At 47.4% G+C, this 12133-nt stretch overlaps 1 protein-coding gene across 1 annotated transcript in view; it reads right to left on the bottom strand.

Annotated features, from left to right (window-relative positions):
- Positions 1-570: 570 nt before the first annotated feature.
- SNRNP200 (small nuclear ribonucleoprotein U5 subunit 200) overlaps positions 571-12133 on the bottom strand; it is a 69540-nt gene continuing 57977 nt past the window's right edge. Inside the window, exons 40-45 of the mRNA XM_067470729.1 lie at positions 7965-8108; positions 5550-5726; positions 5262-5422; positions 3751-3832; positions 3565-3657; positions 571-1077 (exon numbers count right to left, since the gene is read on the bottom strand). Coding sequence (XP_067326830.1) covers positions 934-1077; positions 3565-3657; positions 3751-3832; positions 5262-5422; positions 5550-5726; positions 7965-8108 — 801 coding nt within the window. The 3' untranslated portion in view covers positions 571-933. The remainder of the gene's footprint in view (positions 1078-3564; positions 3658-3750; positions 3833-5261; positions 5423-5549; positions 5727-7964; positions 8109-12133) is intronic.

Raw genomic sequence — 12133 nt, 5'->3', positions numbered from 1 at the left:
GCCCAGCGACCAAAAGGAAGAAGGAAGTCTTGATGGCTCTTCATCATAGAGGATGAAGGGACAGCACCCCCTTGTGGCTGGATTTGAGCACAACCTCCAAGGTGCAAAAAAAGCTGGATGTCGACACAACATACCTCTTTTCTGTCTGTCCAAACGGCTTTGAATGTTTGACGAGTATGTGTACTGTGATCTGCCCAGTGTCCCCTTGGGGAGATAGCGAGGAATATAAATAAAGTTGTTGTTGTTGTTGTTATTAAGGAGTCCCTGGTGGCGCAATGGGTTAAACCCCTGTACCGGCAGGACTGAAGACCGACAGGTCGCAGGTTCGAATCTGAGGAGAGGCGGATGAGCTCCCTCTATCAGCTCCAGCTCCTCATGTGGGGACATGAGAGAAGCCTCCCACAAGGATGATAAAAACATCCATTCATCCGAGCGTCCCCTGGGCAACGTCCTTGCAGACAGCCAATTCTCTCACACCAGAAGCGACTTGCAGTTTCTTAAGTCGCTCCTGACACAACAAAAATATATATATTATTATGGCTAACTGGCCGTGACAAAGGGAGTCCCCAGTCTGTTCCTAAAGATGTTTATTTGGGAGATAACAATTGAAAATAAACTCAAGCCACTGACTAAAAATACTGTACACAAAACGAGTGCTGAGTTATACCTCCACATTTTAAAAAAAAATAATTTCTCCTGCTGCTGAAAGGAAATGGAGGGAATTCCTCTAATGCTTTGAGTCTTCCGAACACACAACGAAGAAGGCATGACACACCTCCCTGCTGCTGGCTGAGGATGGAAGAAGCACGGAATGTCCGGTGATCACGAACACACAAGTGATACACCTGGATCAGGAGCCACACTGGACTTCCTGCTCCCTGGTGGCTCTGAACCGCTCTTCGTGGTCCAAACTGAGACGTACCCAATCTCTGCTCAATCTGAATCGCTGTCGCTCTCGGCCTCCTTCACATCCACACTGAACTTATACTCCTGGTCGCAGCCCATGTAAGCGTCGCTCATGAAGTACAGGGTGTAGTTGTGGGTCCCAGTCGCTGGGGCCACAAAGTCCAGTTTCACCTAAAAAAAAGGGGAAGATGTTTCTTAAGTTCCTCCGCTGAAATTCAGTTGGAATGGGCTACACAAGGAGGAGGAATAAGGGAAGCAAGGGCCAAGGAGTGCCTTCCTCAGCTCCCTATGGGCTGAAGCAAGGAACAAATTGTCGCCTTAAAGAGTTAAAAGCACAAATACAATTTGGAGATGATACGTGGCTCCAAAAATTTTGAGTTATAGAAACCATCTACAAAATGGTTGGAGGTGCAATAAAGAAACCGGGACTTACATACAATTAGGGTGGGAATGTGAAAAATATTTTTTTAAAAGAGGTGGGTCCATAAGTAGATGATAGAGGAAACTTGGGAAAGAAATGGATAGGTAATTAGGTAGATAGGTAGGTAGGTAGGTATAGAAAGAAATATATTGGATGGATGGATGGATGCATGGGTTGGTAGATAGATAGATAGATAGCAGGAGCCCTTCCCACTGGCTATATATACTCTATGGCAAGGGTCCTCAAACTAAGGCACAGGGTTCGAATACAGCCCTCCAAGGTCATTTACCCGGCCCTCGCTCAGGATCAACCTAAATCTGAAATGACTTGAAAGCACACAACAACAACCCTATCTCATCAGCCAAAAGCAGGCACTCACTTCCCATTGAAATACTAATAAGTTTATATTTGTTAAAAATGTTCTTCATTTTAATTATTGTATTGTGTTCAAGCGTTTTTTGCACTACAAATAATAGTTGTGCAGTGTGCATAGGAATTCATGTTTTTTTTCAAATTATAATCCGGCCTTCCAACAGTTTGAGGGGCTGTGACCTGGCCCTCTGTTTAAAAGGTTTGAGGACCCCTGCTCTATGGGAAGAGTGGGTGAGGCTACTCCATAAAAGTATCTAAAATAGCGTTCCTCAACCTGGGGGTCGGGAACCCTGGGGGGGGGGGGGCGGGTTACGAGGAGGCTTCAGAGGGGTCACCAGAAACCGCAGAAAACATATATTTCTGGTGGACTTAGGCAGAGAAGGACCTCCCACCAAAAGCCCTCCTCCGCTGTGATTGGTCAGCCTCTCAGCCAAGAGGAGGGCTGTTTTCTGCGACTCCAAGCAGGGGAGGGGAGAGCAGGCGTGCTTAGCTCATGTCAGCGTGGTGCGCATGCATGGGTGAGGGAGAGCATGCAGGATCGGAAGGAGGCTCGTTGAAGCGAGACCCTTCAAGGCATAAGGGTTCTGTGTGGGAAGTTTGTCCCAATTCTATCATTGATGGGGTTCAGAATGCTCTTTTATTGTAGGTGAACTATAAATCCCAGCAACTACCAACTCCCCAAATGTCAAGGTCTATTTTCCCCAAACTCCACCAATATTGAGAATTCGTGCCACGTTTAGTCCAGATCTATCATTGTTTGACTCCACAGTGCTCTCTGAGTGTAGGTGAACTACAACTCCAAAACTCAAGGTCAATGCCCACCAAACCCTTCCAGTATTTTCCGTCTGTCATGGAAGTTCTGTGTGTCAAGTTTGGTTCAATTCCATCGTTGGTGGAGTTCAGAATAATAATAATAATATAATAATAATAATAATAATACTTTATTTATATACCACTCTATCTCCCCGAGGTGGCTCAGAGCGGTTCCCAGGTAACATCACAAAACATACAAAGTAAAAACAACATAACCATAAGATTAACAAAAAAATATATAAGCATAAAAATTGTCACCATAACACACATATATTAAAAGTAATCCTGCCTGTTCAAGACAATTAAAAAATTTAAAAGGCCGGGCCAAGATTTGTGCAAGCCCAAAATTTCTAGGGGGGGGGGGAGGGGGGAATTAAGCGCAATGCCATGGCAGGCAACAACAATACTAGGTACAGGTCTGTGGCTGTTCATTCCAGGGCCGATTAGAGGAAAGAATCTGGGTAACTGGTAGGACGAATAAGGCCGTATTCGACAATGTGTAGGGCTGAGTTAGAACTGGTCATTTTCAAAGGCTTGTTGAAACCACCAGGTCTTCAAGCTCTTACGAAAGGAGGGGAGGGACGGGGCCTGTTTTATTTCCCTTGGAAGGGCCACCACTGAGAAGGCCCTCTCTCTCGTCCCCACCAACCATGCTTGAGACGGTAGTGGGACCGAGAGGAGGGCGTCCCCAGAAGATCTTAGAGCTCGTGCCGGTTCATAGAAGTAGGGAGGGAGAATGCTCTTTGATTGTAGGTGAACTATAAATCCAAGCAACTACAACTCCGAAATGACAAAACCAATCCCCCTCCAGCATTCATATTTGGGCGTGTGGGGTATTTGTGCCAAATGTGGTCCAGTGAATGAAAATACATCCTGCATATCAGATATTTACATTATGATTCACAACAGTAGCACAATTACAGTTGTGAAGTAGCAACAATAATCATTTTCTGGTTAAGAGTCAGCACAACATGAGGAACTATATTAAGGGGTTGTGGCATTAGGAAGGTTGAGAAACACTGTGCTAAAGGGAAAGGGCAACTCTGGCTCACCTTGGCTTTCTGCTGCAGAGTGAGTCTCTTGATGGAGATGAGGCTGTTGGATTTGGAGTCGCCGATCACAACCCACCAGCCCTCTTCGCGTTTCTGCACAAAAAGATGGAATGAAAGGGACAGTAAGAGACCGAAGGAAATGGTGGGCTTCTCATAAGACCCTCTGTTTCCAAGAACCCAACCTACCTGTGGGAAGAGTGGCGCGATCACTGGCCCAGTGACCTCCTCTTCTCGTTCCAGCTGCACCAGAACCACCACTAGCCCCCCACTGGAGAAGCAAACCAGAGAGGAGATATTAGCCATGAATTCACAGATGGTGTAGTTTCTGTTAGGAAAAACTACCTAAAGAACAAAGCAGAGCATCCAAAAACTAACAGGATACTAAAAGCTGCCCAGTGATGGAAGGAAGGACAAAAGAAAGGAAGGGGGGATGGAAGGAGAAAGAGGGAGAGAAGGAAGGAGGGAGGGAGGAGGGAGGGAAGGAAAGACAAAAGGGAAGGATGAAAGGGTGGAAGGGAAGGGGAGGGAAGGGAAGGGAAGAGGAAGAAGGAAGGAAGGAAGGAAGGAAGGAAGGAAGGAAGGAAGGAAGGAAGGAAAAGGGAGAGAGGGAGGAAAGAGGGAAGGAAGGATGAAAGGGTGGAAGAGAAGGATGGAAGGAGAAAGAGGGAGGGAGGTAAGGAGGAAGGAAAGAGAAAGAAAGAAAACAAAAGGAAGGGAAGGGGGAAGGGAAGAGAAGGAAGGAAGGACAAAAGGGTGGAAGGGAAGAAAGGAGGGAGGGAGAAATAAATGAGGTAAAGAGGAAGGAAGGATGAAAGGAAAGGAGAAGGAGGGGGTAAAGAGGAAGGAAAGAGAGGAGGAAGGGAAGACAAAAGGAAGGATGAAAGGAAGTAGGGGAAGGAGGAAGGAAAGAGAGAAGGAAGAAAGGACAAAAGGGTGGAAGAGAAAGAGGGAGGCAAGAAAGGGAGAGAAGAAGGAAGGAAGGGTGAAAGGGAAGAAGAGGGGAGAAGGAGGGAAGGAAGGAAGGACAAAAGGGTAGATAGGAAAGAGAAAGAGGAAGGGAAGGTGGAAGGAAAGAGAGAAGGAAGGATAGGATGATGAGAGAGAGGAGGGCCTGAAAGAAGACCCCAAGGGGGCACATCCAGGCCCTGGGCCTGGGTTTGTGCACACCTGGTTTATACTAAGCTAACTAAACTGTTCCTCATTGAGGACTTGAGACTCGGGCAGTTGAATCCCAACAGTTTCTAGGCAGTAACTTATTCCTCATCTCTGCACAGCAAAAGATCCAGAGGTCAGCAGAGCATTGAAAGGCTTCTGATTCAGGATCCTGACCAGCACAGGTTTCAGTGAAAAACAGGTAATGTTCTTGCCGAAAGGAGCCTTCGTGAGCAGGTAGCATTCATGCAAATTGACAAATCTGGTCTGCATTAAGCAGTACAACAAAGTAGAGACAGGAACAGAATATAGGAGAAGAAAGCAGGAGAGGAGACATGCTTAATGCAGAAGTTAGAAGTAAACAAACCTAGTGATTCTAAAAGAAGTCTGCTTGAATCTTTGCCTGCCCAAAGAATCAAATAAACTCAAGGAATATTCCTCTCAAACTCTGCTATCCCTGATAAGTTGCAATCCTATCAGGTCGTGATCCATTCATTATCCCCAATAGAAGGACTCCCTGTGTTTTCCCTTACTCCGGGCCTTACCTGCGGATGCCATCCTTTTCCACCACTTCGTAGGAAAGCTCAATGTTGGGGTAGCGGTTACAGAAGCGGGCCACGTCAGCAATTTGGGCATCAGAGAGCTGCAGGAGGGCATTGCGGTCCTCATCCTCCATTTCCATGATGTCGAAGACGCTCTCAACTCCCTGCAAAGGAGGCCAGGCATTAAGTGAGCCAAGCTTTGGGGTGCAAGAACTTTGCTTTCCTGGCAGGTGTGTGCCTGAGGAGAAGGGAAAAGGAGGCTCCAGCCCTCCCAGCTAGCCCGGCCCTCACCTTGTCTGTGCAGCGCTTGATGTGCTCCGAGGTGAAGTGTGGCAGCTGCTTGAGGTAGGAGTCCTTGGACCACATGGCCTGAGTGACCATCTGGGCCAGCTCCATGGCGGCCAGAGCAGGGCTCAGCCAGCCGTTGCTGGAGAGGACATCCACGCAGGCCTGGATCAGACGGATGGCCTGCAAAAGGAAGCAAAGTCCCATTGCGGCACTCCAGCAACACATTTCTTATCATAGAATAATAGAGTAGGAAGAGACCACATTGACCAGTCTAGTCCAACCCCCTTCTCCCATGCAGGAAAAACACCATCCAAGCTGAGGAATCATAGAATCAAAGAGTTGGAAGAGACCTCATGGGCCATCCAGTCCAACCCCCTGCCAAGAAGCAGGAATATTGCATTCAAATCACCCCTGACAGATGGCCATCCAGCCTCTGTTTAAAAGCTTCCAAAGAAGGAGCCTCCACCACACTCCGGGGCAGAGAGTTCCATTGCTGAACGACTCTCAGAGTTAGGAAGTTCTTCCTCATGTTCAGATGGAATCTCCTCTCTTGTAGTTTGAAGCAAGAAGCCATTTTTTCTGCACCGGGACTGTGGCGCAGCTGGCTGAGAGTCAGCTGCATTAAGTTCACTACTGACCGAAAGGTCATGAGTTCGAAGCCAGCCTGGGTCGGAGTGAGCTTCCGACTAATTTGTGTAGCTTGTTGTCAACCTTTGCAACCCGAAACACAGTTGCATCTGTCAAGTAGGAAATTTAGGTACCACTTATGTGGGGAGGCTAATTTAACTAATTTACAAGGCCATAAAAATCTCCAGCAAGCATGCGAGGAATGAGGAAGTACTTCATGGACGGTGAAGTGACCGCTCCCCTGGTGGCCAGAAAAAGTTGGAATGTTAAATAGCCTCTGACTGTCTGTCTATATACGTTGTATATATGTGTGCGTGTGTGTAAATATATGTGTGTGTGTGTGTGTGTGTGTGTGTGTGTGGCCGAAAGGCTGATAAAGGCGGTATACAAATACAGTAAATAAATAAATAAATATGTTGGGTGCCTATGGCACTGAATGCTTGCCATGTATATATACATTGTAATCCGCCTTGTGTCCCCTGTGGGGTGAGAAGGACAGAATATAAATACTGTAAATAAATAAATAAATAAGCCAGCATCTGAACTCATGTGGAGTTGGGTTCCCACCAAAGTTGAGGAAGAAAGCCACCTTTGCTTCAGGTAAGCCTTGTCTTAGAATGGACTAGAAATCTGAGTGTGTGCTTGACTCCGGTAGTTTAAGACTAGCCGCTCTGCTAGGGGCACCAGAAAACTGCGTGAGTGTTTGTTTTCTTTTGAAGGTGAGGCTAAGTACTTCAGCCAGAAGTGATTGACAATTTCAAGTCAGCAGTTAAGTGAGTGATTTTTCGCTTTCTCTTGAAAACAGGGACCACTAAAAGCAGCAGCAATACCCAAACTAGAATCAAGGAACATGAAAGGCACTGTAGACTAATCCAACCAGAGAAGTCAGCCATAGCAGAGCATCTGATGAACCAACCTGAACACAGAATATTATTTGAGAACACAGAAATGCTGGACCACTCTCACAACCACCATGTCTGACTACACAGAGAAGCCATTGAAATCCACAAGCATGTAGACAATTCCAACAGAGAGGAGGAAACAATGAAAATGGACAAAATCTGGCTACCAGTATTAAAAAAAACAAATCAGGGCAGTAAATAAAGAAAAACACTCAGAAAACAGAGGAATTCCAGACAGGAAACAATCAGGGCCAGCTAACACCTCCAAACAAAGGATTCTCCCAGGCAGGAAGCAGCCAGGCTTTGAAGTTGCAAGGCCAATCAATGCTAATCAAGGTAGTAAATTGCAACATTCACACTTGCCTCCAACAGACAAGAGTTCTTTCCCCCACCCTGGACATCATTCCACAGATATATAAACCCCACTTGCCTAGTTTCCAACAAACCTCACAACCTCTGAGGATGCCTGCCATAAATGTGGGTGAAATGTCAGGAGGGAATGCTTCTGGAACATGGCCAGACAGCCCGGAAAACTCACAGCAACCCATTAGGAAAGTTTATTAAACTGTTTTAGCGGGACATTCTGCAACACATTTTGTTCTAGTTTTTCAATGAATCTCTCATCATCAAAGCTCAAGCAATTCAACATAGTTTCCGGCATCCACAAAAACCAAGTTTCTGGAGGAGAACAACTACTTTCAAAGTAAGGGCTACATAACAACACTTTCAAACCAGGAACAGATTTTATTTTTCAATTTTTGTCACATAGTGTAATATAATAAATAATATAATAATAAAACTTTATTTATAACCAATCCTCTCTCCTCGAAGGGACTCGGGGCTCAAACAGCAAAACCCCAAAGGCCATGTTTCCATCCCCATTCCATACCTTGCTCAGGATCTCTTCTGTATCCGACTGGAGCTCAGCGCTCAGCTGCATTCGGGTCAAGTGGGCCTGCAGCAGGAGGTTGGTTTTGACGTGGGGGTCATTGAACTTGGGGTTATTCAGCTTGTGGGGCACTTTCTGGGCAAGCTGGAGACGTGGGAGAAACACAGGTCAGCACAGAGCCATTTCATCCATCTGTGGATGCTCAAACCCACATATTAGCTATGTGTGCCAAGTTTATAAATCTATATAAATAAAAATGTAATGTTCATTTGTGGGATTAAAATAACTCAAAAACCACTGGACAAATTGACACCAAATTTGGATACAAGACACCTCTCAGGCCAACGAGTGACCATCACTCATAAAAACATTGAAACACAGCAGAAGAGACTTAAAAGGCCAAAAAACAAAAAACACATCACAACACATGCGCAAAACCACATATGTACACAAACACATATATACACATATACACAGGAGCACTCGGTGGCGCAGTGGGTAAAACCACTGTGCCGGCAGGACTGAAGACCGACAGGTTGCAGGTTCGAATCCGGGGAGAGGCGGATGAGCTCCCTCTATCAGCTTCAGCTCCTCATGCGGGGACATGAGAGAAGCCTCCCACAAGGATGATAAAAACATCAAATCATCTTGGCGTCCCCTGGGCAACGTCCTTGCAGACGGCCAATTCTCTCACACCAGAAGTGACTTGCAGTTTCTCAAGTCACTACTGACACTACAAAAAAAAACATATACACAAATATATACACACACAAAACACATACACAGAAAGGGGGAAGGAAGGAAGAAGAGAAGGAAATAAATAAGTGAAAGTGGGAAGGAAGGAGAGAAGGAACGAAAGAGAGTAAGAGGGAAGGAAGGAAGGAAGGAAGGAAGGAAGGAAGGAAGGAAGGAAGGAAGGAGACAAGGAAGGATGGAACCAAAGAGGAAAGGAAGCGATAAAACAAAAAGCTAGAGAAGGAAGGAAGGAAGGAAGGAAGGAAGGAAGGAAGGAAAGAAAAAGACGAAGGGAAAGAAAAAGAGGGGGGGAAGGAAGGAGAGAAAGAAAGGAGAGTAAGAGGGAGGGAAGTCTGGCCACAGCAAGCAACGTGTGGCGGGTACAGCTAGTAATAAATAAACTTTATTTATATCCCACCACCATCTCCCCAAAGGGACTCAGGGCAGCTAACATGAGGCCAAGACCAAACAAATTACATCAGAGCAAAAGTACATATAAACAAAAACAATGACATCAAATAAAATACTTAATAATAACATAGTAATGAAATGCAAATAACAAAATCATAACAAAAACAAATAATAAAATGGCAATAGACTTAGTCAAGGAGAGTGAAGCCCATGCTGCTCAGACTGCTGCTGCTCCTGCCACAGGGGTCCTGAATCCTTCCATCCAGCTTGGCTGCCCTGGACTACTTGCGAGTAGGAGAAGCCCCAGGCCCTTTCCAACTGGGTGCGACTCAGCAATCCTCCAAGGAGGGAGGGACTATAAAGCTGTGTTGCACCTGCCTTGGCCTAGTCTCAGACTGCTGCTGCTCCTGCCACAGGGGTCCTGAATCCTTCCATCCAGCTTGACTGCCCTGGACTACTTTCCATCGGGCCTTCTTACCAACGCGCCAGCTTTTCCATCTGCTGAGCTATTCATAGCTAAAGGATACCACCACATTGAGACTATAAGTCCATCGCTGGTTGGCTGGAATCATTTTTGGACATAGCTGCTGTTATAGAGTTTCCATCAGCCGCCTCTCTGTGTTGACCACCTCCGGAGGACCATCCGCTATCTCTACATCAGTCGATAGTTTACATCTGAATCATAGCATTTTTGCCAACTGCCAATCTCTTTAATTACTGTGTTTACATATTGCGAACATTGCAAGTTACAGTTCCTTTCTACCTTTGCTGCTAATGTGGTAATAAGAGCATAATATAGCACCTTAAGGCGCCTGCCTCTGTTGCCAACCGTCTTTGCACTTTACCCCTTCCCCGATCCCTCCTGCCGCACTTTAGTAGTATTGAGGGCCAGTTTTTGAGTTTCTGTTGCACTTTAAGATCCTGCACCTTATGAATCGCCCTAGTGGCTCGTAGCCGTGGAGTTACTACTGTTGCACTTTAAGATTCTAGCACTTTAGTTACCATCCTACTTTCGCGGCTGAACGTTTACCACTTGTATCACTGCCATCTACTGAAGTGTACTGCTTTCACCCATGTGGTCCCCCACCCTTCTATGTATACTGTCCCTGATATTATTGACTGGTGAAAGGGGCAGGGGAGGAAGTGGGCTGGAGCCTGTGAAGAACAATGAGGAGGGGAGGGGGGATAAAGAAGACCAAAGCAACTGGCAAGAAAAAACGCCAACATTCCAAACAGCTGGTGAACCGGAGACTAAAACCTTGGTCATGAACTGCGGCACGGAGGAGGGGAGGTGTTCCACTAGCCGAGGGGCCCCCATAGAGGTCGTGGTGGGAAGGAGGAGATGCGGGAAAAGGAGACCTCAAATTTGGCTAAATTCGGACCATTTATCCACATTAACAATTCCAAATCGGTCTCCTAAGGTAAATTGGTGTAACCAGGTGAGCGGACCCTCTGGACTGAAGGTGGTGCTGTTGAACGCCAGATCTGTCAACGGAAAAACGACCTGGATCCAGGACCTAATCCTGGACGAGTGGGCAGATCTGGCGTGCATCACGGAGACCTGGCTGGATGAAGCTGGAGGAGTAAATCTGACCCAGCTCTGTCCTCCAGGCTTCTCCGTGCAGCACCAACTGAGATCCGGAGGGCGGGGAGGCGGGGTCGCAGTGGTCTATAGAGATTCCATCCATCTGACCAGGTGTCCCATCCCGCAGACCACAAATTTTGAATGCGCCTACCTGAGGGTGGGTGACCGGGACAGAATAGGGATTCTGCTAGTGTACCGTCCACCTCGCTGCACTACAGTCTCCCTACCTGAGCTAGCGGGGGTGGTCTTGAGCCTGGCGTTGGAGTCTCAACAGCTCCTTGTGCTGGGAGACTTCAATATCCATGCCGAGGCGACCCTCACAGGTGCGGCTCAGGACTTCATGTCTGCCATGGCAACCATGGGGCTGTCCCAACAAATATCTGGCCCCACCCACTGCGCTGGACACACATTGGACCTGGTTTTCTGCCAGGGATGGGAACAGGGTGGCGGTGTGGAGGAGTTGTCCATCTCTCCGTTGCCATGGACCGACCACTTCCTGGTCAGATTTAGGCTCACTGCGCCCCCTAACCTCTGCAAAGGTGGAGGACCCATTAAGATGGTCCGCCCCAGGAGGCTTATGGATCCGAATGGATTCCTGACGGCTCTTGGGGATTTTCCCGCCACCTCGGTAGGTGACCATGTCGAAGCCTTGGTCGCTCTCTGGAATGGGGAGATGGCCAGGGCTATTGACATGATTGCTCCGGAACGTCCCCTCTCAAGTAGCCGAGCTAAACCAGCCCCTTGGTTTACTGAGGAGCTGGCAGTGATGAAGCGAAGGAAGAGGGAACTAGAGAGCGTGTGGCGCTCGGATCCGAGCGAGTCAAATCGAGCACGGTTTGTGTCCTTTCTTAGGGCATATGCCGCGGCAATAAAGGCCGCAAAGAAAACCTTCTTTGCGGCCACTATTGCGTCTGCAAAGAACCGTCCGGCGGAGTTGTTTCGGATTGTCAGAGGTCTTTTAACTCCCGCCACCTCAGGCGGGAGCCCTGACAATTCGGTCACGCGCTGTGAAGCATTTGCTCGTTTCTTTGCAGACAAAGTCGCCTTGATCCGTTCTGAGCTGGACGCCGCGTTAAATGCAGTCTCCGAGGATGTAACAAGAGCACCTGCTTGTCCTATTTTGATGGATTCTTTTCAGTTTGTGAAACCCGAGGATGTGGACAAGATACTTGGAGGAATGAGGCCCACCACGTCCGTCCTAGACCCCTGCCCATCCTGGCTTCTAAGGGAGGCCAGAGGGGGATTGGCTGAGTGGGTAACAGTGGTGGTGAATGCCTCCCTTCGGGAAGGCAAGATTCCAGCGAGCCTAAAACAGGCTATTATAAAGCCGCTGTTGAAGAAACCATCACTGGACCCCACTAAATTGGACAACTTTCGGCCTGTTTCCAATCTCCCCTTTTTGGGCAAAGTCATGGAAAGCGTGGTGGCCTCACAACTC

Source organism: Anolis sagrei, chromosome 7 (genome assembly GCF_037176765.1).
Source record: "Anolis sagrei isolate rAnoSag1 chromosome 7, rAnoSag1.mat, whole genome shotgun sequence".
In the NCBI taxonomy this organism is placed as follows: domain Eukaryota; kingdom Metazoa; phylum Chordata; class Lepidosauria; order Squamata; family Dactyloidae; genus Anolis; species Anolis sagrei.
The sequence above is the reverse complement of the archived record's forward strand: the minus strand, read 5'-3'. Positions and strand labels throughout refer to the sequence as shown.